The 26,915-nt window shown below is 39.0% G+C and overlaps 2 protein-coding genes across 4 annotated transcripts; one reads left to right on the plus strand and one right to left on the minus strand.

Moving 5' to 3' along the window:
• The first annotated feature begins 3,380 nt into the window (after positions 1-3,380).
• On the plus strand, positions 3,381-15,991 carry fsd1 (fibronectin type III and SPRY domain containing 1). Of its 2 annotated transcripts, XM_023297238.3 has the most exons (13): positions 3,381-3,575; positions 4,299-4,394; positions 4,723-4,854; positions 6,957-7,058; positions 7,277-7,299; positions 7,744-7,865; positions 10,827-11,036; positions 11,106-11,204; positions 11,355-11,502; positions 11,611-11,693; positions 13,202-13,453; positions 14,261-14,349; positions 14,434-15,991. In XM_023297238.3, exons 1-13 carry the CDS (start codon positions 3,561-3,563, stop codon positions 14,542-14,544), a joined length of 1,482 nt encoding a protein of 493 aa, XP_023153006.2. In that variant the 5' UTR covers positions 3,381-3,560; the 3' UTR covers positions 14,545-15,991. The 2 variants fall into 2 exon arrangements, 1 of the variants encoding a protein (XP_023153006.2); XR_008604399.1 differs by having other exon boundaries at positions 13,202-14,349; positions 14,434-14,496.
• LOC111587324 (signal-transducing adaptor protein 1-like) lies at positions 15,868-25,913 on the minus strand. Of its 2 annotated transcripts, none has more exons than XM_035942433.2 (13): positions 25,754-25,913; positions 23,620-23,691; positions 23,402-23,521; positions 23,249-23,305; positions 22,421-22,587; positions 21,417-21,548; positions 20,141-20,210; positions 19,404-19,506; positions 19,244-19,315; positions 17,316-17,414; positions 17,133-17,183; positions 16,885-17,025; positions 15,868-16,796 (listed from the first exon to the last, which is right to left on the minus strand). In XM_035942433.2, the coding sequence occupies exons 1-13, from the start codon at positions 25,838-25,840 to the stop codon at positions 16,732-16,734; spliced, it is 1,236 nt and encodes a 411-aa protein (XP_035798326.1). In that variant the 5' UTR covers positions 25,841-25,913; the 3' UTR covers positions 15,868-16,731. The 2 variants fall into 2 exon arrangements, with proteins under 2 accessions (XP_035798326.1, XP_023153008.1); XM_023297240.3 differs by having other exon boundaries at positions 16,885-17,028.
• Between the last annotated feature and the right edge of the window lie 1,002 nt (positions 25,914-26,915).

The raw sequence follows: 26,915 nt of genomic DNA on the forward strand, positions 1-26,915 counted from the left end.
CTTCACCCTATCCTCATCTCGTCTTACTAGAGGAGGAACACTTGGCTTCCTGTGACAAGACACAACTAAGTGCAATGGGTTGATGAACTTTCTGATTCAATCTTCAACCACAATCTTTAAGAAAACTGCGTGAGATTCAACAGAGACGGTGAAATAATAATTTTCTTGCAGCGTCTCTTCAACCAGGAGACTTCAGATACAGAAAAGCCACAAAAACGCAACAACAACTTCTGTGACGTTTTACAGAAAGATGCTTAAAATCTGACACCCACGCTGCACTGATTTACTCTGATAGCTTTTATAAACCTGCCTCTAATTTGCTTTAAATCAAAAAACACGGCAAGATAACAGGTGTCTGTGTATTGTCTGGTTATGACAGTGAACAGAGAAGAAAAAAAAGTCACCAGAAGACACGTCTGAAGGTTGCAGGGGGATGCACAACTTCTGCAACCTCAGCCTTATGATCTCCTTTTTTTTGCAGACTGAAAGTAGGTCCTGTCAGTAATACAGATAGAGATCTAATCTTTGAAGCATTTGTTTTGTAGCACAGGAATTTAAGTGGGAAATGATGTGTGTGTTTTCATTGAAACTGATAAATGTTTTTGTTTTGTTTTCTCTGTTTTACTAAATTAAAAGCAGGTCTGCAGATGTGGTGTCTTAGTGAGCGCTATGATGTTTTATGTGTAACTATTGTGGAAAAAAACTGCATCTTAAAGGCAAAATTTGATTTCAACTTCTTGTTTATTTTAATGCCTGGTCCAACTAAAGATACATTTGTTTGGACAAATATAATGATAACAAAAATAGCTCATAAGAGTTTAACTTAAGAGCTGATATCAGACATTTTCCATGGTTTTCTTGATAATAACTAAAATAACTTAACATCAATAGTTATGGCATTGTGCTGCCAAAAACTGTGCTTTTAGGATTCCATGTTTTCTTTTCTGTCTGTTTTAGTCACATGATCCACACAGGAGTTAGTACTGATTCATAACCATTGTTTCTGATGACTGCATCCATGTGTCTTGGCTGCTCTCCACCAGCTTCTGACATTGTTCTGCTGTCACAGCAGCCCATTCCTGTTGCACTAATTCTAACTAATTTGCTTTGTTTTGGGCTTGTGGTTCTCCATTTCATGTTTGATGATTTTCCACAGGTTTTCAGTTGGATTTAGATCTGGTGATTGAGCAGCCAAGGCATGGTTCCAATGTTCTGGTTCTCCATCCAGGCTTTAACTGACCTTGTCGTGTGGTAAGGAGCATTGTCTTGTTGGAAAATTCAGTCATTAGAGGCAGGAAAGCGTTTTCCAGCTGATGAAACAAGACTGTTTTCAAGCGTAGCCCCAAACATGACCTGGTTCATTGCCCTGTTCCACCCAAACTGAAACTACCCCAGATGGTCACTGATCCACCCCCATGTTTTACTGTAGGGGCAGACAGTCTGGTTTGTAGCTTCTCCAGGCTTCCTGCTAACCAGTAAATTGGCTGGAGTGGACATCAACTGAAAACTGGATCCATCACTGAAGAAAACCTCAACAGTCCAATCCTTGTGATCCCAGCAAAGAGTAACCAGCTTTCCTCTGCCTTTCTTTGATGAAGGGCTTATTCTTAGTTTAGTGTTTTCCTTTTATGCTGCTGTATCCTTCAACAATATTACATTTCAGCAGGAAACACTGTACTTTCAGTTTTAGTTACTTTTAAGATGCAGATTTGACACAACAGATAATGTATTAAACTTTTAAAATACAACACATAGTTAAACATTAAACCAGTGGGTTCCAACTTTTATGGTTCTTACAAAAAGCAGAAAGCACTTATTGGTAAATGTATTAGCTGTTTAAAAACATCATTGCTTGATGAATAAATGATAACATGTCTGTTTTAAATAAGTCGAGGGGGGGAGCATTTTCAGCAAGATGTCAAAAATGTAGTCTAATCTCACAATCAAATGTCGTAAAAGAAGGAAATACTAAAAACTGTTAAAAAAAATTTATAGTGCAGACCAGTTTGTTTCCTATTTTGGCCTTTGCCCACCATGAAGATGAATTCAACTTTTTATTTCAGTAAAAATGCCGTTAATAAGGTTGATGTTGACCTTTTACAAGAGGTCATAGGTCTTAAGGGCAGGGAGCAGCAAGTGTAATTCTTAAATATTACTATATTTTACAAATTTATCATAATTTCTCATTGCAAACTCTAAATCTAAAAAAGAAATATATTTGTAAGATAGTGGAGGAAAAAGTATAGTATTGCTCTCTGAAATGTAGGTGAATTGAAGTAAAAGAACCTTAAAATGTGCACAAAAATTGAATAAACGTCTAGTCAGATAAAATCAAAGTGCTTTTTAGTATAATGTAAAGTTGGCATTACATATTTAACTGACAGGTTTACATATTAAGTTGTGAGATACAGTATTATTAGTTATATAGATCCACTTGACCAGTTTCGACCTTACAAAAATATGCATGAAAACCTAACAAATCCACCAAATAGAGGCCAAACATTTGGAAGCAAGTTTCTGTTCACGTCTTACTTAAAAAAGTCAAAATAATAAAAACCAGTATGAATTCTATGGATTTTGGGATGTATTTACTGCACGATCAGACTTTGCTTTCATTGCTATGCACCATTTTCCTCAATTTACCTTCATGTATACATTGAAGTTACCAGACAATTGCTGAATAAACATAAACAAAAGAAAAGAATGGTTTAGTTTTAGAGTTGAGAAGATTTGCAAGAGTCACAACTTCAGTGCAAACGTTAAAAAAAAAACACAGTTTGCATTACTCACTTTAGCTCTTTGGCTTTTGAGAGTTTGCATACAAAACTCCCTATAAATGTCAACTGTGTCCATATCTCTATAACTACCACAAAAATGTCTAGAAAGAAACAGCTGAATAAAGAAACAAGAGTAAAGATATAAATACTCGATAATTATAGTGAAAATGTATTCTGATGAGTGACTCGTTATATAATAATTATGTTTATTTTGTTGCAAAGTATATCAATGAAACTATGATCTTTTTAAAAAACATATTTTTATGTGTATAATCTTTAAGTTAAATTAGATTCGTTGTTTTTGTGGAGTTTTCTTATACATTTCTGGAATTTACAGGTAGTATTTATTGAACTACTTGCATACCACAAGGAAATTTGATGCATTCAGGACATAATTCGTCAATAAATTGCTACAAAGTAAAGATATAACTTTCTTTTTCGCCAAAATGTCTCCTAAAATATAAATACGTCTTTCGGTGGGACACAAATGTCAACATTAACCGTAGTTGTACGCTTGTCGTCTTTTCTCCGACTGTAACTGAAGGCAGCATCATTCACGAAACCCCACTACCCAGAATCCTCCTCTGGGCGCATGCGCTGTCCGCACTACGGCCCAAAGGCGTTGGTGGTTGGTGTCCGTCCGAAGATGCGTCGCTCTCCGGCAGCATCAGTACCAGCTCCGCCGCGCTATTAAACCAAAAAAAGAGAAAGAAACCGGGAGACGGAGGAGAAATACCAGCGGTGTTTGCGGCTGTAGCGGCGCCGGAGCTCCGGGGAGGCAACATGGGGGACCAGAAGGTGAGCCGGGGCCGGAGGAACAGGTGTCTGTGATGGGGGGAAGCCGTTTCAGGGCGTAGCGTACAAAGGAAGGAGAAGGGAGGGAGAAGCGGCCGAATTCGGGAGTTTACGGATACGGGACGTGTTTCACAGCCGTGTTTTTGGTTGTAAACGGCTGAATTTAATATTTATCGACGGGTTTTTCTCACCGAAGGCGGCGGTTTAACGGTCCCAGGCTGGGGGGGCCTCGATGCAGCTCCTCTCGCATCAACAAACATTAGTGGTTCAGTATGAATGGGGCTTTTTCCACTGTGGGCTGGACAGCAGAGGAGTGGACTCATATCATTAGTGTCGTGATTCGTGTTGTGTTGTGTGTCCAGTCGTTTGAAGACGCCTGTTTAGTGATTCTACATCCGCATTATTACATTATTGATGCGCATCCTCCTGTCCCTGAAGTGTCCTCCCTCCCTCCCTGCACCGTCCGAGGATCAGATGCTTCAAACGGGGAACACAAAGCTTTCTGCGTCCTCTCCAGCCAAGGATCACTTCACTGAGCTGCTGTAGTGTCTGCTTTAAAGTACAAACCTGCAGCTTTCATCCATGGAGACTTTTGTCATGCACATTATTTGCTTTGTCAGTCTGAAAGGAGAAGATTCTGTCTGATTTTTTTTTTTTGTGTGTGTGTGTGTGTGTGTGTGTGTGTGTGTGTGTGTGTGTGTGTGTGTGTGTGTCTCTTTTCTGCAGGAGTCTCTGCGTAAGATCACCCACACGCTGGCCATGAAGAATGAGGAGATTTCTAACTTCGTCTGCACCCTCAAACAGAACCTCGACAACTTGGAGGTACAGAAATACACACTTGAATTTAATGCAGGTTCACAGTGTGTGGTGGTTTTCCTCAGTCAGCACCAGCAAGAAATTTGCAGAATCAGACATGTTTTCATGCACCATTTCTTGCCTTTTCTGCAAAACTTAATGTATTATGGTATTATACTGCTTTCATATGTTCATCCTTTTCCAACACACATACAAGCTGGATTTACTCTTCTGTCCTCCTTTGTCTCTCTTGTTTGGGGAAGTCTTGTGTTTTTGTAAGGAAGGACATATGACAATGCCTTCGTCCAGCTAGTCTGGCTGAAAAGTCTCCCTCGTTTTTGCGTTTTGACAACAGGCCAACTCCAATCGAGTGCAGGAGGACCTGGAGTCCGAGTTCACCTCCCTCCACTCCGTTCTGGATGAGATGAAGGAAATCATGGTGACACGCATCAAACAGGAGAGAGCCAGTCGCACATATGAGCTGCAGGTAGCTGCTGTTTAATTCTGTGAGAGTTTTCATGCATATTTATGATTTCAGGAGCAGATTTTAAATCTCAGTGTATTCAGGTGGTGTGATATATGTCAGTTAGCCAAGCATGTGTGGAGAAAGTATTCTTTCACCAGTTCATATCGGGACGTTATCTCCATGTTTGTGTTTAAAGTTGTTGATTAAACCCTTTAAAACGAATCTTTTTGTACTAAAGTTAAATATTTGAAAGTATTTTCAATGAAAATGATCCCCTCGTGCCTTTAAAAGCGTAGATGTAACTCTATACTGCTGCTCTCTTGAGACATGCAGATCGATGAAGCCCTCGCTTCTTTTTACACTCACACTGGAGTAATTCAGTCATGCATGTTTAAACCAGAAACTGATTCTGAAGATGAATATTGACTCAGAAAGCCCCACCCTGCAACCCAAGGAAGGGTCGGTTTATTAGATTTGTTACGTATGAAACCCTGGAAGTCTGAATCTGTGTTGTTGAGACTCTTGTTGATAAACTGCAGGTTTACGGTGGAAATGCTCAGATGTGGTGCTAGCTACAAAAGTCACTCATGATATGTCTTCAAGTATATTAAAAAAAAACACAATTTGAACATGTTAAGAAGGTACAAAATTAGATTTTTCTTCCAACTACAGCCACCTGACCATTAAGCGTTTGACTAAAAATTAAACTTTTCTGACTACAAACCAGGTTCAATCAGGAAAATATGTGTGTATGCCCGTATATTTTACTGCTGACATCCATCCACTTATTAGCAATATGCGCTTTATCCTATAGAAGACAGTGGAGTCTGCAGCCTTTCCTAGCTAACACTGGGAGAGAGGCAGAGCACATACACCATTTCATTGCAAGGTGAACATGAGCTGTATTCCAAAATCCAAGCTATGCCGTATGCCAGAAAAAGATTTTGTATGTCCCAATACATAGTATGTCAGATGTACCAGGCCAAAAATACCCAGATGTCTTACCACATCCGGTCAGATTTTCCAAGCATGCTTTTCAGGTCATTGTGACTTTGTGCTCGAATACAAACAAGCTTGATCCACTGACAGTCAAAGCTTAAGGTGCAATATTATGATGAAGTAGTACTTCCCAGTTGTGTGCATACTGCATGAAACAGTACGTACTTTGTGAGCAGCACGTGTTTAAAGTAAAAAGAAAAAGTATGGCATGTAGCCAAAGAGACAGAAGACCACGCTCCCTCACACCCGCACCTTTAGCCAATTTAGAATCACCAATAAAGGCATTAATTAATGCATATCTGTGAGAGGAGGCTAACGCTCTGAGAGAGAACCTAATGAAAGGCTCTGCAGATTTGAACCCAGAACCTTCTTACAGAGAGGCAACACTGTTCCCACTATGCCGCCCTTATTTTTAACAAGTTATTGTAATTTATTAGAATATTTGAATGTGCAAACAGCCCTGCAGTGGACTGTCCAGAATACAGCCCGCATCTCGCCAAGTGTTGGCTGGGATAGACTCCAGTTGCTCCCTGACCCCCTGCAGTAGAAGCCCAATAGAGCTGGATTGGATGGAATATGCAGACTGTACTTTGTGGTGTTAAAAAAGCTGAATAAATGGAGAAAACTAAAGTTATCTACTAGGTATATAATAGTATGTCATAGAAACAGATCTGCAGTCAACCAAAAGAGGAAGCAGATTACAAAAGTTATAGAAAGACCATAGAACTAATACTTGCTGGTGATGCCATCTTTAATATCATCTAATGATAGTTTGGGAACTCACTTTTATTATTATATGTGCCCTGAAACAAACCAAATTTTGCTTATGTGAATTCTGAACGGCTGATATCAAGTCTGCATTTTAACCTCTTTACTGTTCTGTTATTGCGACTTGGCTGCATTACATAAGCTGATATTTATATTAATTCATCTCAGATTGAAATGCCATTAAATAACTGAACACTTGAAGGTCTCTGCAGCCTCAGGACCGAACTGTGACTCTCAACTGATGCATCCGTCTCCACGGCGTCTGCAGAAAACACAACAGCCCCTTTATACTAAAGTCAAACCTGTGAGAGTTTGTGAATACACTCAGTTTGACTGTGAGCTGGTGTTTTTCACAGAGTCAGCTGAGCGCCTGCTCTAAAGCCCTGGAGAGCTCAGAGGAGCTGCTGGAACTGGCCAATCAGACGCTGTGCTCCTCGGAGACGGACGGGTTCACTCAGGTAACCGATCTGCTGCAGTGCTGCTGCAACACTCGCTGAATGTTTTAATAACTGATTTACTGTGTGCTTCTTGCAGTGTCATACTACCAGTTACTTTAACACAGCACAACTTTTTGTGTTAAATGACGACATGATGGCCTCCAACTCAGTTTTCTCTTTGCTCCCGTATCTCTCTCCTCTCTTTTTTTCCTCCCTTCCTCTCTGCTTCTCCTCTCCAGGCGGCCAAAGACATTAAGGATAGGTATAGTACTCAGCCATCCACTGCTTCCCTCCTGTCGTAGCCTCCTGTAACCAGCGAGCCATCTCATAATGTAGCGTGCATGCATTCAAACGTGTAGCCAGCCACCGCACCCATCTCATAGAGAACAAGCACTGTGGAAAACTTTCCACTCGAGAGCCTTTTGTCTCTGTGTTTCCCGCTGTCCTCTCGAGTTCGTACCATCCTGTGTCAGCCCCTCCCCGGATGAATGCTGCTCCCTCTTTAGCTTCTTTGTAAATGTCGATGAAGGTGATGAGTTCAGTGGTAGAAATCTAGTTAGAGACCTTTTATTCTTAGTGAGCAGTGCTAGAATCACCTGTTTTTTCCTTTGTTTGTTTCCTCCCTCCTTTGGTTCACTTGAATAATAGACATCGCTTGTTTCCACCCCATGTGTTTGTGTGTTTGTGTGCGTCCCTTTGTCCGCAGCGTGACAATGGCTCCAGCCTTTCGCCTCTCCCTGAAGGCTAAAGCCAGTGACAACATGAGTCACTTGATGGTGGATTTCAGCCAGGAGAGGGAGATGCTGCAGGCTCTCAAGTTTCTTCCAGGTCTGCACCACTTTTATTACAAAGAAATGCAGATAGAAACAAAAGAGTTTCACCAGCACCGTACCCGTAGATGCTGCTTTGTACTTTACAGCGTTTCAAAGGGATGTTTTTGCTCCACTGCCTGCATTTACCAGCTGAGGTTATTAGTTATTTGATTAATTAAAGCTGCAGTAGGCAGGCACAAATCTGGAACTAAGAGCATAATTTGATTATACAGCCTCCTCCTGCTGTTCTCCCCTCTCTGTCTTAAGCCGTCCTACCAGATGAAGCGTGGCTACATACACGTGCTTCATACGATATGATATATCTAGACTGCCAACACAACCAAACCATCCACTAAAATGGCACAGAAGCTAAGCAGTGAACATGCTAGATGAGATCAACTTTATTGATCCCTCAACTTGTATGATACAGCAGCTAGATACAAATGAGTCATTGAAGGAGCAAGACAAGAAATACATTAAATACATTGCATTAAAGCTAAAAAATACAAATATATTAAAGACCGTGCACACCTTTCACATGTACAGATGCACCGATCAGGCATAACATTATGAGTCTTGGTCCCCCTTATGCTGCTAAAGCTCTTCTGACCCAGAGGGGCATGGACACAGGACCTCTGGGATGTCCTGTGGCAGTGAATTCTGTGGGTCCTGTGGGTTGCAGGGTGGGACCTACCTAGATCATCCCACAGATGCTCAGTAAGATTTGGATCCTGGGTGAACACCTTTGCTCTGTCGTGTTCCCTGGACCACTCCTGAGCAGTTTTTGCAGTATGTCGGGGTGCATTGTCCTGCTGAGGGTGGAAACTGGCATCAAGGACTGGGAGGATGTGGGGGTTGCTTGACCTGCAATGTTTAGGTGGGTGGTACATGTCAAACATCCACATGAATATCAGGACTCAAGATTTACCAGCAGAACGTTGCATTATAACAAGATGATCGATGTGATTCACTTCACCTGTCAGTGGTCAGAATGTTGTGGCTGATCGGTGGAAATCATGATGAGGATGGATAGACGCATGCTGTGTTTAAAATATCGTCGCTACTTTACCTTTCCATCCATCAGTTCTTTCCAGCTGGGTACTGAAGGCATAATACTGATATCCTTAAATCGAAACTGGGACTTGCTGATTTACCACTGTGTGACTCTGGAGTTTTAACATGTCTGGACTAAAACTAATCGATGGTGATTGCTGTTGAACAGCATTGAAAATATTCTAAATAGTGTATACTTAAACTCTTCCATATATTTTTTAGACTTTTTTATAGATGGTTGAATTACATTCTGTAGTTCATTTTGTGCAAATACTTCTGTCTGCTTCTTCTTCTGATGGTGCACCAACTCCCATGTACTGTAGGTAATACTCTAAGGACCTCATAAAACCACTCTTTAAGAGATTCAAACGATAAAAGTTCAATAAACTTAAACTCTCTTTTCAGTAAGTCTGTCTTCCCATTTTTTGGATTTTGGAATAGCAGCTTTTCCAGCAGGATTTTTCTGCCTCTAAATCAAGCTTTTCACCATCTGAAAGAACAGGAACAATCCTCCACATTCTTAGAACAGCCAATATTAACGCCCTCTCTAGAAGTTTCATGGACTTTCTAGTTTCTAAAGCCAAGAGGACACATAGAAGTCTAGTTGCCTTTTAGACCACGTGCATTAAAAATATGTTTAAATGTTTTTTAAGACTTTTTGTCCAATGACACCCAAAAAACGACTGCCTACCACAGCTTTAAGACCTTAGGATCTGATCAGTTCACATTAGCTTGTAAGAACTAATCCTTTATTACATCTAAAAATCTACAGGTGCGTCCTGTTTTTATTACACTTTAATTTGTTTTCGTTATTTTTCATAAATTAAGTTGTGTTTTTTTTTTTGTATTTCTGCTGCACGTTATATTGATCTCACTTGCAAACTTCATACTTTTCACTTGTTTTAATTAAATTGTTCCTAAAATAGTTTTAATACAATTAGGAATTTCTGCAATTTTACAGATTAAACTACCCAACACAGTCTAACATTTTGCAAAGATAAAATGCTATAATGTTCATTAGCACATTGGTGTTAAATATCCAGTCATATAATCTAAATAAAACATTTAGAAATGGGCTTCTCTACTGTACTTATAACTTGTCTATGCTGTGATCCTGCAAGAAATGCTGTGTAATTTAGTCAAATCAGCAGTAGTCACACATTTGTAACAATGCCATCTCTGTCAGATCATCTAATCAGAGCAACAGCAAAGGCTCTTTGTCAAACAGGCTGTGTGTTGGACTTCCTGCGATACGTTCCACTCGCCAGCATTTCTTATATTAATGAGTCAGATGACTACGTGTGATGTGAGAGGTCGAACACGGGAGATGAAACCACAGAGAATGATCACTCCACAGCTATACTGGATATCTCAACCTCCTTATTCTGCTGGTGTGGTTTTGCTGCCTCTTTATTTAGAGTAGGACTCAGTTTCAATGAAAGCTGCTGTTTTCAGGTGAAAAGCTCAGATAAAACCACAACATTGTGCCTGTTTAACACCAAACAGCAAAGGGGGCAAAGTTAGCGGCTTGGGGGGTAATTTAGCAGTTGAAGAGCAAGATGCTTTTCTCAGGTGCTGGTGAAGACGAAAACTAGGCTAAAAGAAGGGTAAAAATGATCCAAATATACGCTAATGCCTTTTTGTTTCTCAGTTGTTTCTTACACTTTAAACATAAGTTTATACTCGATTCTCGGCTTGTTTTAGACTAATTCTGCCCCCAAGTGGTGGAAATTAGTGAATGCAGCTTTAAAATTAAACCTGCATGACAGCTTTTGTTACCTTTCATTATGAAATTACAGTTTTAAATCCTGCTTTTGTGTCTTAATTGGCCATTTCAGTACATGTTGCTGTTTAAAAATAAGACAGAAGAAGTCAGGAAGGTGATGATGGATATGATTTTTAACAAACTGTCTCTCCTCTCCAGTTCCTGCCACTCCAGAGATCCAGGTGTCGGAGTCCCAGGTGTGCGACAACACAGTGACTGTAGCTTGGACTTTGCCGGAGCCTGACAGCAAAATAGATCATTACATACTGGAACATCGACGCACAAATCATGAGGGTCCGCCGCGGATCAGAGAGGATTATCCCTGGATGGTGGTGGAGGGGATAAAGGAGATGGAGCACACACTGACAGGTAGGAGGAGGAGAAACTTGTGTTTAACTCTTACGGAATGGACTCAGTAACAGTAGTTTTTACTCTCAGGTCTGCGTTTTGACACTCGGTACATGACGTTCAGAGTGAAAGCGTGCAACAAGGCGGTGGCTGGGGAGTTCTCTGAGCCGGTTACACTAGAAACTCACGGTAAGATCACTGTGTGTAAAAAGCTGCGTTGTTTATGATATTTTGCTGTGACTGATGGTGTTTAAAATGTAATTTGTCCTGAATTGTGCACCTAAATATAGTAGCTTTCAGTGCGCTAAATAAAAAGCCTCACCTGTTTCCCTTTTCCAGCCTTCACCTTCAAACTGGACTCGAGTTCGTCCCACCAGAACCTGAAGGTGGAGGACTTGAGTGTGGAGTGGGACAGCAGTGGAGGGAAGATCCAGGACATCCGCAAAGAGAAGAATCGAACCAACTCGCCGATGCACTCCCCAGCCAGGTTTGTATGAGTGTAAACAGCTGTTGTCCTGTATTTAATATAATAATGAATAAACCCCACAAATATGAATCTTTGAGGGTCTCTCCTGTGTGTCTTGTGCATAACCAGGTCAGCCCTGATGTCTCCTAAGAGAGCACCGACAGCCCGACCCGGCAGAGATCGGTTTACAGCTGAGTCCTACACGGTGCTGGGTAAGAACACACACTGTTAGCAAAATACAGGAAATGTTTGTCTACATATCCAGAGCAGATTGAAGCTGTAGTTGTAGATTGTGAGTGGCTGAAGTTCAGTAGAAAAGATGCAAAATTCATCTAGCTTTTCTGAATTTGTAGGCTAGCTTAGCCTGTTTTTTTTTTTTTTTTTTAGGTAAGTTAGAATTAATGGGCAGATCTTCTAAATGAAATCTCCTACATTTGAATAAATAAACCCCTTTCGCTGTTAAATCTAATGACATCTGGACGTGCTGGCTTCATGTCTAGCTGAGCATCTTGGTCACTTCTCCTCAAAAGCCTCGACATCAATGTAATGAGTTGGACTTTGTGATATATCAGTGTCACTATAAACATGGAACAAGTCTGAACTGCATCCAGTCCAAGTAGCAGACAGGAACGTAAAAGCATCAGTGTTTCAAGTTGTGTGAAGTGATTTAGAGAAGACTTTTTTTTCACATTTCAGCTCCAATATTGCTCCAAAAACATCAGAGAGCACAAAGAACACAACTTGTGTGTCAGAATCATAAATCACCTTTCATATTTAAGGATTCAAAGGCTTTATTGTTACATGCAGCAATAATAAGTTATCAGTGCAATGAACCTCTTAGTTCTCTGTGTCTATGTGGGACTGTGGTTAATCTATTTACAGAATACAGTCATTCAGCCATGCTCATCACTTGCATCTACTCATACATACTGAAGTAACAAAAAACATAATATGAATATACAAGAACAGTGCAAAAAGCTTTATTCGCAAAAAATAACAAATACAGGGTGTGCAATATTATTGGTGTAGAAAGTTCAAATCTGCCAATGTGAATTGTGGTAGGTATAAATATACTAAATACGGTGAAAAAAAGAGGGATGTACTTATGGTATGTCAGTGATTTTTAGAGCAAAAGTATACAGTGATGAACTTCGTAAACAATGAAAGTACAAAAACGACTAGAAAAGCACTCAGAGAGCGCAGCACTCCACGAAGGCTTCTCAGTAGCCTTTTTTCTTATTAGTGCATTATTATGGATTATGTCTTTGAATTTGCTATCAGATCTCACTTTTATGACATAAATAACATGTATACTGTGTGTCTTTTTGTCACAGTTGTGGGTTTGTCTGAATAAAAGTGACCTATGTGTGAATAACAATAGCATTACTTTAACAGAATAATGAAGGCATTAATGTGACATACCCCATGTCTGAAAAGGGCTCTGGGGAGATATACCTGTTTCCATTGATGATTTTTATCCACATTTAAACCGAATCTAGCCAAACTGTGCTCTAAACGCTGCATATTTCTGCATTAATAGCATTTTTAGCTAATTTAACAACCATGTTTGAAACCCTGTTTTTCACTGGATGGTTCATCTGTGAAACTCCCAACACTTACTTACACAGAACTGATGTTTCAAGTCAGATTGTCTCCTACAGAAATGCACTGAGCTGCTGACACTGTAACAACTGTCATCCCTGCTTATATCTCATAACAGCTGACACTATGATCGACGCTGGCCAGCAGTACTGGGAGGTGAAGTTTGACAAAGAGAGCAAAGCCTTCGCTGTGGGCGTCGCTCTGCGGAGCCTCGGCAAGTTCGACCAGCTGGGGAAAAGCGGCGCTTCCTGGTGCATCCATCTGAACAACTGGCTGCAGCAGAGTCTCACGGCCAAACACAACAACAAGGCTCGAACACTCGACTGTCCCATCCCAAACAGCATAGGAGTATATGTGAACTACGATGACGGTGACGTAGAAATAGATTCTTTAATCAACAAAAAATGTGTGTGTTTTTTTTTAAACTTTATTATACCAGGTGAGTCTTTTTGTGATCAGAAACATCTTTTGAGTGGAAGCACAAAATGTTGCAAATATCCGATCAAACATTGTATAAGGAATATTATTGGGTTTTTTTCACTTGTTACTGACTTTATAAATACTAAATCATTAATTAATGGAAAGGAAAAAAAATTATGTAGCAAAACATGGTACAGAATGATGTAGTTTCTACTTAGTTAACTCCATTAATTTCGAACAGAAATCGTGCAAATAGATAAAACATACTAACACCATAAAAAGGAATATCAGTGGGTTTTGCAATGTTGATTGATAAACAAAAGAAGCTATTTGAAGGCATCACTTAGTACATTTGTAAAGGCCATTTTTCACATTATTGTGACATTTTTTACAACAAAACCATCCACTGATATAATGAAAAAGCACTTTTTGAAATAGCAAAACATGGCTCATCAAGAGGTAGTCACTACTTAATTACCTCCATTCACTCAGAACAGACATCAAGCACAAAACTTGTAACAATGTGTGTAATGTGGGGAAATAATGCAGGTCTAATAATGGCATGTTTGGAGTTATTATTCTTGTGTTCTGCAACTTGGTGTTCAGTATATTGTCTGACTAGAAAAGCTAATGACAGCTAACCATTCCTGTTGGCTGCTGACTGAGAGAAAATGTAGCACACCATGTGGAAAATGCATAGACTGATGGGTTGGCCTTCTAAACAAATATAATAAACTGTGGAATTTGTTCTCTCCAGGCACACTCTCTTTTTACAACGCCAAAACTAAGCAGCTGATGCACACCTTCAAGACAAAGTTCCAGCAGCCAGTTATTCCAGCTTTCATGGTGAGAAACGCTTCTGTTGAAGCATCTGCTGTCTGCTTCCATTACGTCTTTGTTTTTAAAACTGACTCCTGATGCCCCCTGCAGGTGTGGAATGGAAGTTTCTCTGTGGTTACGGGCCTGCAGGTTCCCAGCGTGGTGCAAAGCGGCCAGAGGAAGAACAGCGGCACCAGCAGCTCCAACGCCAGCCTCACCTAAACCCACCCACCCATCCATCCATCCATCCATCCATCCAGCCGGCTGGACCTCCCAGCTCCGCCCGGCTTCAGTCACGGCTGCACATCAGCTCTTTTGGCCGGACTGCGGTCAAAGGAAGAGTTACATCACTGGAGTACGATGGTTTGGCCTGTTCCACATGCAGTGTCGGTATTGTAGGAAATGATTTTGGGGAACAACTGAGTCATCTGCTCCCTCAGTGACTGAATTCTTCTGACTCTGGCTGTTGTGATTGCTTGGGACACTTTAGGTGTAGTCTTACTAGTTCTCCTCTATCTGCACATTCATTTCCCACTGTCCCACTGCTGCTAGAGCAATGATTTAGCGCTGGCCGCTGCTCTTCCTTCCTTTCCATCACCAGGACTGTCGGTCGTACTTTCATGCAGCCGGCTGCAGGTTCAGGGTTCATCTCTGTCCTGTCTGCTCTCTCCCTGTGCCTTCCTTCTCATTTCCAAACTGACCGGCCAAATCGGGCGATCTGTAACACATTGCCAGTATTTCACTGCAAGAAGCGATTTAAAACCATGTATTGTGTCAGTATAACTTGGTTGTAACGTGACTTTGTGGTTATCACCAACTGAATTTGCCAACTGATATAACTAATAACACCCTGCTCATAGACGAAGCTACTGAATAGAATGTAGTTCATTACTAAATCAGGATTTACTCTACTTTGCCAGCAACTAATGGCTCATAAGAAAAACATACTAGATGATGTTCGATTTGATTTCACTCCAAGGCATGCAGATTTAAACAGTGTTCACTGCATTTCACTTTGTAGTCGGGACCCACACTTTATGTGCAAGAAACTGGGTCGTTTAGCCTCCAGCTGAGGTTTAGTTTTAAATTAGAGCCAGTATTGACGGTGGTGGTGAGTCTGACCAACAGACTCTGCACAGAAAAGTTAGAGGGAGTTTTTCTCATTTTAACTCCTTGTAGTGAAGTTCTAAAGCGTTCAGATGTGGCTTCCAGGTCTTGGAAATGACTGTACTGTATTCTCTGTTTACCTGACTGCACCCTAATGCTTGTGTGTGTCTATATCTAATAACTCTGTTTTATTTGCAGCACCCAGATCCAATAATGAGTAGTGGGCTGCTTGTAGTCCAAATATAACAAATAGCTAGCCAGTAGCTCCAGCTAACAAATATTATGAGAGTTAGCAGGTTTGAGGTTCCACCCGAGTGAGAAAGAAAGTGATAAACTCCGGAAAGTTATATTTTAAAGTCCTTAATTGTGCACCGCCCGACCTCTTTGCCATGTTCCTCCCTCTGTATGAGTCTCCCGAATAACTGTAGCCTGCAATGCTTTAAAGAGGATTACGTTCACTTTATTTCACATGCTGACAAAAACGTCACAGTTTTATTGTAAATAATTTAATTTTTTCCACTATAATGTATCAGTCATTGAGGTAATAAAGGAGTGAGAGCAATTTCTTCTCGCACGTCTATTTCAACAAAGGGGTAAAACGGAGTTAGAGAAGAAGCTCAGTTGTATAAAAACGGTGTAAAACAGAAAATAGACAAAGTACGGAACTTCATTTACGGTTTTCATGGCACGTAATATGCAGCAGATTCACTGAAAAACTACATACAATACATTCACGTACAAGAGGTAAAATAGTTCAACTGCAATTTCTGTTTTTTCTTTCATCAAGGATTTGAATCACTGTACAGAGAGGAAGTAACAGTTTGTGTTCTCTCTCTACATATATATATATTTATATATGTACAGTGTATATGAACATCACGTCTGTAAGGCAGAACAGATTTAGCCTTCTAATATAAACTTTAACATAAAAAAGAAAGAGATAAAAACACTGATACTGAATCTGATAAAGAACCAGTCGGTGGCAAATGTGGAAAATGTACAAGAGAAACACGGTGCAGATAATGTGACATTAACATCCTCCTTTACAGTCAATCACTCTGCTAATGAGCGTCCAAGAAGAGGGTGAATCGATGTGGCGTTAATCTTCAGAGAGGCTTCGCTGCTGACAGCAAAGCGATGAGGAGCAGCGGAGCCTCGAGGCGAAGGAGGAAGACGTTATTAGAGTGGAAACAAACTGGTCTCTGCTCCTTCCTGCATCTTCCAGCGATAAACTGGGAGGCGGCTCTGCTCTGCTGTGGCACTTTTTCACAGAAGGCTTTGAGAGGATCCAACCAGAAGATGTCACTGCTGAAACTTCGCCCTTTGTTCGAACTTTAGCTTCAGCTCTGATATTGTTGCAAGAGGCACTGTGGCAAATAGAACAATTATAGTTTAATATTGTGGCAAGAAAGCAAAATGCAAATACATCTGGAAGTATTTAAAAGTAGGACTTACTCTGGTTGCAAGGGTCTGTGTCTGATCTCATCCTGGGATCTCTGTTTGTGGACGAGGCAGTGGAGGAAGGTGTTGCAGCGGTGATTGATCTACGAGGAGCAGGGATTGGAGGCATCAGCGGCTTCTTCTGGGGTTTGTTCTCTGCTGTTAAAGAACACACGGATGTAAGCAGCGATTTGAAGCGTGCAGCTGGTGAAAGGAGTATCCTCTGTAGAGCAGCTCACATGGAAAGATAAGATGAAACTTACGTGGCAGCGGAGCAGGCGAGGAATCCTCCACCTCCTCTTCCTCTTCTTCAACTGTTTGAACACAGACATTAGTGAGCAACAGCCGTGGAAAAAATGAAGTCGCACCTGTTTGTGTTTGCAAATGCCTCAGATGATTGATGGATTACTGATTGATGGGACAGGTGGCAGGAGAGTTATACTCACACTCGCCATTCAGATAGAAATTCTCCTCTGTGACTGGTTCTGACTCTGGTTCTGGGTCTGGATCTGGCTCCGGCTCATGATATGGTATTTTTAGACCAACTGAGAAACAAAGCATGTAATTATGGTTATCACAGTGCTGATAAAAGATGGCAAACAACCACAACTATGCCTCATGAAACCAGTTAACCCTCAGCAGACGACTCACAAGACAGCAGTAACACATGCTGGTTGTATGGAGGGAAAACCAGCACGTAGAGATTAAGACGTAGATTGTTTGCCATGGAATTTTGTGGAGATATTCACCTCTAATGCAGGGTTAATCAGAATAAATTTGCCGTTGACTGAAACTGATGTGTAGAGCTTATCAGCGAATGTTATCGAACACAACAGAAGCTGTGTCTGCTTAATGGTAACAGGCTTAACATTAGCTGTTGACTTTAGCATTTAGTTTCAAAGTCCAAAGTTAAACTAAACCTGTGGACAAACTAAAACAAGCAAACCATGACTGATTGTGTGGGTGTGGAGAGCTCACAATGCAACCATTCCGCCACAGTAAAACCTCAGTGATACCACTTTGTTTTAAAACTCTTTTATAGACCTTTAAAAATAATTTTTTTTTTTTTTTTTAAAAGTTCCACTTTTTATTTTAGCAAAATTAAAAGTAATTGCTCCAGACTGCTGGCAGCTGATTTACATCTACTATCCTTTTGCAAATAGAAAAAAAATACCTTTAACACTATTTTAAAAAAACGAAAACAACATAAAAGTTTGTCAGAGTGAGATAATAAATAGAATGTTGATTATTGGTGGTAACATATTTGTGCTGTTTTTAACGCCATAAAGCTTCCTGAATCTCTAATATTTAACTAACTAAAAAACTAAAACACGTCAGTAGGATTTTCAGCATTATTAAGTTTACTTTGATCAATTTTAAGAATCCATAATTTGCCGCAAAGTCTCAGGTTATGTTTTTTTTCCCTTATCTGGCTTTCTTACCGCTTAACAATAAAAGGAAAGCCATATTTTAAGTTTATTTTATCACTGAAATAACAGAACTTCAGAGGACTTCATGTATGAGAGTAAAATAGAAAATTATCAAATACTGAGGAATGATGATGATCCATCTTCTTTTTATCTTGTAATTTAGGAATTTGTTTATAGAGTGAGTAAAACGTGCTTAAATGCAGCTGTAACCAGGTTAACATGCAGTAAGAAAGATTGGGAAAAGCGTCAATTTGCAGCAGATGAGGTCCTAATTTATCCGATTATCTGTTAAAAAAGTTAAAAAAATAAACTGAAATCCAGATGTATAGCATATTTCCAAGTATCCACAGATGGCGTAGGGCTGCACGTGCTATAGATATTTTACTACTTTCATTTTTACAACCTCCACGAACACTTTTCACACTTGTCAGCACGTTAACTGATCGTATCTTAACAACTTGCTGACGACTCTGTACACTGTTTTTGAGCCATGTTGCATTTACACAACCTACAGTTCAGCTGAGAACTCAGAATTTTTGTCAAACGGCTGGTAGTCAAAGCTGAGGTAGTCGGGACTTCCTGATGATCCTAAATTATTTAAATTGAGCTTAAAATTGCTCAGGATCCTATTAACTTGTGTTTTGAAAGGTAGATTTATGTCAGCGATAATAGCTTCGACGTGTGTCAGTGACTTCATCAACCACTTTGAATGTGTTGCTTTTTGAGGACATAGTAGCCACTTTAGCATTTGTTGACAACATGCTATTTAAAAAAAAAAAAAAAAAAAAAAAACAGGAGTATTTTCTGACGCTACTGTGACTTGGAAAAAGTCCAACATTAATTCATGCAATGAAAGAGGAAGAATTTCTAACTCATGACTTCAGAGTGCAAATGAAGCAGGCCAGCAACATGTTTGAATAACTAGGTGTGTGTGTTTGTGTTACCTGGTTTTGGAAGAATAGTTGGTGGGACGACAACCCTCTTTTCTCCATTTTCGTTATCAGCCTGAATAAAAGCTGTGAAAAAGCCCAAAAAACTTACATCAGTCATGCTTATCGGATCTTGGAAAATAACGTCAAGAGAAAATCTTGATTTTTTACGTACAGATGTTCTTCTCGTACGCTTCCTCAATGATGAGGGGAATCAAAACTCTGTCGGTTTTCTCCACTAAATAGTTGATCACCTCATACAGGGTGTCGCAGTGGACCTGCACAGAGAACAATGAGCTTTTATCAATTAAAGAACATTGAGCTGTAACTAGGAAATAAAACAGGATGTGTTGTAGCTCTAAACTTTATAGAATCTGCAAAGACAGATAGAGGTCAGTGAATATTAGAACTCTTGCAACACTGTTTGTAATTGAGGTTAATAACGGATGTGTGCCGTAAATACCGAGACTGAAGTCTGTGTAAACTTCACACACACAGACACTTGTTTTATGGCAGCAGTTTGAACAAAGATCAGGGTGAGTCGTGACAAATTAAAACCTCATGCACAGACAACTGTGTCTGTGATCTCTGCTCTAGCATCATGGATGCTGGTTTACTGGCAGCTCACTTTTATTTTTTAACTGATAATCACTTTCTGCTGTGACTACGAGATAACATGCTCTTTTTTTTTATTCCCTCTGTCCCCAATAAAGCCATAAAAAACTGCAGCTATCAAGCGTAGTTGCATAGTTTCTATTGTTTGTTGCTGCCAAGTTCTACACAGCAGATTTTAAAGGGTAACAAAGATTTCCTTCTAAATTACCGAGTTACTTAATACCGGAGAAACCTGCTTCCTTCACCTGTTACATAAAATAATCGAGCTTTGATCTTGACCTGAGTTTTAATACTCACAGGATTGTCCACGTCGATGGTGAAGCCTCCTTCAGGATTACGAGCTACTCGGTAGTGTCTGAATACAGAGCTGAAAGAGGAACAAATACAGAGAAAGACTGAAAAAAGAGCTACGATTCTGAGAAATCTTTCACGACAGCTGGCAACTCCAAATCACAAAGACATAAAAAGACCCTAAAATGAGCAAAAATCCGATTGTTAAGAGGAGATTAGATTGATTAGATTGACAATCACATCGGTCGTTGCCTTTGGTCATCACGGAAAGTTGTGACTGAGCCTCTATCGATTTCTACACTCCTCTAGTCCTTTTTAAACACTGAATTTCAAACACTGGACTTTTTTTTGCTCCTGATACATTTTTACTCACTGTATGCTTGTTTTTCACTGCAATATAAAGTCCTGCACCTCTATGGAAACAGAACAACCATGACTAGAAGTATAGGGAGCTCAAAAATGTCTTAGTGTAGAATGATGGAGATATAATGCCCTTAACCCTGTAAGACCCAATAAAAAATAAATAAAACTGATGTTGTATTTTTGCAACAGTGGGTTTTACAGGGTTAATCATAAAAAAAAATCTATTTCTTCTATTATTCGTTTTATAAAAGTTGAAAACAAACTGGAATCAAGACGTACAACTTATTTCCAAGTATCCACAGGTACCCGAGGGCTGCACATGGTGTACATATTTTAGTACTGTCATTTTTACAGCTCTAGAAAGCTGTTTCGCCATGGTGAATGTATCTTCCAACACCTTGCTGACAACTTGCTCCTCTGTTTACTGTTTTTGAGTCATGCTGCATTCATTTTTATGATCACGTCTGCTTCATTTTCCTCTCATGCTCTCTTGTTCTCCTCTTCAGTTCACCTGAAAACTGGTCACAGCCGAGTCATTCATGGCTTCTGAGTTGCACTAAAGGAGCTCAGAAATGTTTTACAGAATCTAGAGCAAATGGTTTACTTTTGGCCAAATTTTTGAAGGAGATTTGTAGAATAAAATGATTTTAAGCAGAGACGTGGTTAATTTTCCTGGCAGAACTGCATGTCTCAGATTATTCCTTCAAGGACTGTTAGAGAGTTAAAAATTATTAGCTATTACTATTACTATTTTTTCTGTTTTTGCAGTTTTTAGCCATGATAAATGGCCTGCCTTTCAAACCCCACAAGAAGTTTTGAAGCTCAGAGGGTTAAAGATGATTTAGATCATTAGTATGCACACATAGTATATGTATTTAACCTGTGATGGCGTGTTTATGCTCTAAATATGTTTGCGTACCCGTCATGATCCTGCCTGGTGGAGACTGCGAAGGAGTTCCCGCTACTTCCAGGCCTCAGCAGCAGGTTTCCTCTCTTGGCTTCTCTCTCCAGCAGCAGCTCTGCCTCCAGGCGTGACACAGCGTGATAACATCTGCAGAAAAACACAGCGATGACACACGAGTCAACAATGCTGTCGCTCAACAACAAGTGAGTTCCATATGTTATTAAAAACTGACAGACAGAGCCATGGTGTGTATGTACAGTATGACAATGGCTCTGGAAGGTAGCTGAGACTATTTTATCTTCACTTTCCAGTAAAAATCCACATTTTTAACCCTCATGTTGTCCTGCGGGTCAGAATCGACCCGTTTTCAAGTTTGAAAATGTGGGGAAAAAATATATATATTTTCACAGTGAAACTTTTGATGTCCACATTGTCAACATTTTTGGGAAATCTTTGAACATTTTTTGGTGGAAAAAAGAAATGTTAAAAATGTTTCTTAAGAACATTCACAAAAAGAAAATATTAGAAGTTTTACTGATATATATGGAATCACTTTAGATATTTTTAGGATTTTTTTTAAGATTTTTACTAATTTTTTGAAAATATTTACACGAATTTTCTTGCCAAATTTGGGGGATTTTTTAAAATAAAACTTTTAAGGGAAACTTAAGGAATTATTGGAATTTTTGTCCTGAAGGTTTTGCAAATTTTCAGAAATTTGGGGAATTTTTTTGCTGAATTTTTGGATTTTTTTTTCAGACAAGGAAACAATATTTTTTGGTGCCCATAAGTGAGGACAACAGGAGGGTTAGATCGTTATATAAAAACACACATTCCAGTGTAGGCTTATCTGTCCAATCAAAACCATGTTTTATTTCAAAAAGCATTGGTTTTTCATGATTTTTCAAGAAAATTCAGTCACAATTTAAGGCGCATTAGTTCTGACGAAGGTTCAGAACTGATAAAAAAACATGTACTTTGTGTTTACTAGATTGAGAACAGGTATCGTTAATACTGACGCTGGCATGTCTGTCTGGGGGATGATGTAAGGAGAGCAGCTGGCAGCAGCAGGAGGAGGAGGTGGAGGTAGAGGAGCACTTTTCTGCCTTTCTAGCTCATTTTCTACGGCCTCCTTCAGCATGTGGATCTGACCTGGCAGCAGGTTGAGGGAGGTGGGTACAGACAGCTGCAGGGAGACGAAAAAGTAGAAACACTACAGTGTAGAAATGATCTGTTACAGGTAAAATGCATTTAAAGCCACTCTTAAGTAAAAGTGCAAATGTAGTAGCATCAAAAGTAACAGTCGTCATGATGCAGAATGGCATATTTCAGAACTGTGTTTATTACTGATTTGTAATTCCTGATGTATTAATGCAATTAGCACTTTAATGTTGGAGCAGATAAAGTGAATTTACCATTTGAATCTAGAATGTCATACCACAATTTATTAAAAAATTCTAGTGTTCTTTAGCAAACTAAATCTGCAAAATGTACATGTAGATTTTCAGTCATCCAGGTCATGGTAATCTTGTACTTAAGAACAGTAGATTTAAGTTAACTAAATGCAAATGAAAATATTTTATGCAACTTTAAGTGTAGAACATCTTGTAATCTTGCATTCTTTCACCGTATTTTATATTTAACAGGTTTTAATTTCCATCTTTTATCCGATGTATTTTCATTTTATCGTTATTTTCATCTGATTATACTATATTATTTTCTAACTATTGAGTGGGGACAAATCCCCTCCTTCCATCAGTCAACTGCATGTGAATGAGTGTATAAGGTTGTGTGAGATAATAAAATCTCTACTATTTTGTCTATAAAGTGAGATAAATGTCACTGACCTTTGCCACAGAGTTGATATAACCCTTCCAAAGCTCACGAGCTTCTGCGTTCGGGGCCTACAGAGACAACAAAAGAGGGAAAATATGTGAACAAAAGAGTAATTACTATGTAAAAAAAACAAAACAAAACATGTGTTCCTCAAATTCCCTCACAGTGAATTTAATGTTCCCATCCTTCATCTGGACGTTGAGTCTGGCTGCGTCTAAATTCCGGTCCTGGCTGCTGTCGTCTGTTATTGAGATCAGTCCTCTGAGATCCATTTTCTCTACATACTGATGAAAAACACACACAAAAAATAAATAAATAAAAATAAGTTAATTTAAGAGATAATCTGCAAATCTCTGTATTTTATATCTCTGGGACAACTTACATCACTGTCTCTCTTATCGTTGAAGAAGAAAAGTGTGTTTCCACAAAGACTAGTCCACAGTTTCCTGGACGTCTGAGAGAAAAAAAATGAAAGACATGGAGATGAATATAAAAGAAAAACGAAGAGATAGATAGATAGATAGATAGATAGATAGATAGATAGATAGATAGATAGATAGATAGATAGATAGATAGATAGATAGATAGATAGATAGATAGATAGATAGATAGATAGATAGATAGATAGATAGATAGATAGATAGATATTTTATTAATCCTGAGGGAAATTCAAGTGTTCAGCAGCTTACATACAACAACATAAAATAACAAAAAGGCAGGTTAGTAACATTAGCATTAAAGGTTAGTAGAGACTCTTGCTGTAGAATACTATACTATAAAAAACACATCTAATTTTCAAATCTATAGAATACTAAACGTAAATAAAATTCAACATACAGTATTTGCACATTTCAAGGCACAGTGATTTAAAGTGAATTTGAGTGATCAGGTAGTAGGAAAACGGTGAAATCAAACTACCTAAGGTGCATGAACATTCTATAATAATCACTAAAAACGGATCAAATAAAGTCATGTAAGGCAACAAGACAGTAAACAGGGCAGGTCTGTGTTGATGACATGCTTGGATTTCACCTGATGAGTCAAGTCATTGTAATAGAAACTCATGTGTGATGATAATAATAAGACTGTTTAGCTGGAATGGGTTGAACGTGAAGAGGATCAAATAAATGGAAGTGTGAATCAACTGTTTGTAGGAATGTCAAATGGGATTTTTTTTCACATGAAACAGTTTGTTATCATCACTGTATGTTTCAGAGGAAGGAAGGAAGTAGGTCAAAATTAGTCCAAAAACAATCCCCAGATGTAACCGAACACTTCTTTCTTCAGACACCGAGATAGACCCAAAGAATGTTGATTTTAAAAATGTGATTTTTACATTTAAATGAGGGCCCTGCTTTGTTATGTGCAAAGACCAGCCATGCCAGTTTGAGTCTTTACCCTCCTGGCACTTCCTGGTTCACTCTAAACTTTTTACAACACAAAGAGCAGAAAAGCCGTCAGACCAGTTGGAGACGCAGACGAGAAACTCAAGTCAAAGTCCACATTAACTTACGAGAAAATACGTAACAACATAGGCTGCTGTTCCCAGAAACATTAGCACTTAAACTGACATTATTAAAGTATATCATTGAACTGCAGTTTTAGAATGTTAAGCACAGGCTACTGTGGGTAATAAAAAATATATTAATATATAACACTATCACCTGGAGCAGCAGGGCACATCTGTACAGATGTGAATAACCCTGATGTTAAAAAAAACAAATTAAGGTTGCATGAAAAAGATCCCTAAAAACTTCTGCATGTTACTGAGATGCCAGTAATTCATGTTTCTGTCTCTTCAGCACGCACAATACTGGCGTGAAATAAAATAAATAAAAATTAAATAAATAATAAAAATAATTTTTAAAAATATGCTTGAAATAAAAGTATTACATAATTTTAAATATAACTTTAAAAAAATATTTTTGCAATTATTAGTAGTAGTATTTACACATTTTTTAAAAAAACGTATTAACACTTGAAATGATAAACATGCTTCCACATGAAAAAATGTGCACCAAACTTTCTTTTTTCTTGTTTTTGCCTCTTTAATGAAGATTTCTTTTAGCTCTCATTTTTTAATTTGTCACTAAATGAACTAAATCAATGCAAAACAAGAAAATCTCTGGTTGTTTGTAATATAATAAAAATACTGAATAAATCATACTTAAAAGCATTTTAAAGTCAGAAAAATCATCAGAAAATGACGGCAACTATTTTAACAACCTTTCAAGCAGAAATGTTAAACGTTTTCCATGTTCCAGCTTCTCAGTTGTGAGTATCTGCTGTTTTTCTTTGCCTAAATAATAATAATAAAAACAAAACAAAACAAAAAGAACAACTTTTGGGCATAAACACATGATGCTCTTTAGCAATTTAAGGCCAATTTCAGCAAATTTAAGTTGTTTTTCCTATTGTAAACACAGATAACAAAAGAAGCTTCAACAGTGATTTTCTAAGTAGATTTCTGCAGTTCATGTCACTCCCTGTCGAACAAGAAAACAGAAAAGCCCTACCTTGTCTTTAAACGACCTCTTCTCCAGATATCCTTCATAGTAACAAGTCGGCAGCTGGTTCTTTAGTCGCCCTGTTCGCTTCGCCATCACGAAGATCCTCTAGAACACAGATTTCACTCCGACTTGATTCCCACGTGAACTTCTGAGCGGCTGTTTGCAGAAACTTTCAGCTCTCTGCTATAAAAGCACCAAAACGCACCTGTCTGTCAGCGCGGCTCCGAGGAGGCCGCTGATTGGTCCATAAGCGGATGGGGCGGGTCTTTCTCCAAATACTTTCAGGTAAGAGGACTGGTGACGCAGTCGGCGAGTTTCCAAGATGGAAACTATGTGAACACGCGGAACTGACACCAGTATGTGATGTAACCTTCAGATTATATGTTTGATTTAAAAATGTAGGAAAAGTGGCGAAAAATGAAGTTTCTGCTGTAAATGAGGTGATTTCTCTGTAGCTTGTTTGTGCTTTTCGTGCTTTTTCTGGAAACATTTCAAAATGGCTACTTTAGTCAAGTGAACACCTGAATAAGACAGTGAAATTAAGCTTAATGAATCTTAAAGACACGTATTAGTAGCTCAAACAGCTACTGAATCTGTCATTTGACGCTTCTAGCAAACACCAGATAGTGTAGCTATGATTCAGAATGATAAACAGCTGTTCATTCATTCACAGGTTTTGGAAGGTTCATATTAATCAGAGGTCTGGGTGTCCTCCCCTAGAAAATACTGAGCATCAAACATTTCATTTTCTGCACTCTGGTGTTTTTTTATGCACTACTTGGTGCCTTTTCTGCATCAATTTACATCAAAAACATCTTTATTTATGTCCAGTCACTGGTATTAATATGGAAAGCTGCAGTTGTGTCGGTATTTCTGTACATTCTGGTCACTCTATGGGGTAAAACAAACAAGAAACTGGCCAAAAATGCAAAAGGACACGTGTTTTTGTACTTTTAAACTTGTCATAAAGCCGTATACTGCATGTCTCGTAACAGGGACAATATCCGCTCAGGGAAACCTCTAGTTTTGCATAGAAAATATGTTGGAAAAAAAGCTTCACAGCTAATCTTTAGACCTCACTTCGTTTTACCTGTCCATATATATGCATTTGATGATTTGTATCCTGCTGAAATCTACTCCTCTGACTGTGTCTACAAGCAATGTAGTG

Source organism: Amphiprion ocellaris, chromosome 2 (genome assembly GCF_022539595.1).
Source record: "Amphiprion ocellaris isolate individual 3 ecotype Okinawa chromosome 2, ASM2253959v1, whole genome shotgun sequence".
NCBI classification, from domain to species: Eukaryota; Metazoa; Chordata; class Actinopteri; family Pomacentridae; genus Amphiprion; species Amphiprion ocellaris.

Excerpts from the sequence above, each read along its gene's own strand:
- fsd1 (XM_023297238.3), top strand. Across the intron at positions 7,300-7,743 it reads GCCAAAGACATTAAGGATAG|CGTGACAATGGCTCCAGCCT; the intron begins GTATAGTACTCA and ends CTTTGTCCGCAG. Across the intron at positions 14,350-14,433 it reads CAGTTATTCCAGCTTTCATG|GTGTGGAATGGAAGTTTCTC; the intron begins GTGAGAAACGCT and ends TGCCCCCTGCAG.
- LOC111587324 (XM_023297240.3), bottom strand. The coding sequence starts at position 25,840 with ATGGCGAAGCGAACAGGGCGACTAAAGAACCAGCTGCCGACTTGTTAC. Across the intron at positions 20,211-21,416 it reads ACCAGGCAGGATCATGACGG|CTCTGTATTCAGACACTACC; the intron begins GTACGCAAACAT and ends TTCCTCTTTCAG. Across the intron at positions 17,415-19,243 it reads AACTATTCTTCCAAAACCAG|TTGGTCTAAAAATACCATAT; the intron begins GTAACACAAACA and ends TTTGTTTCTCAG.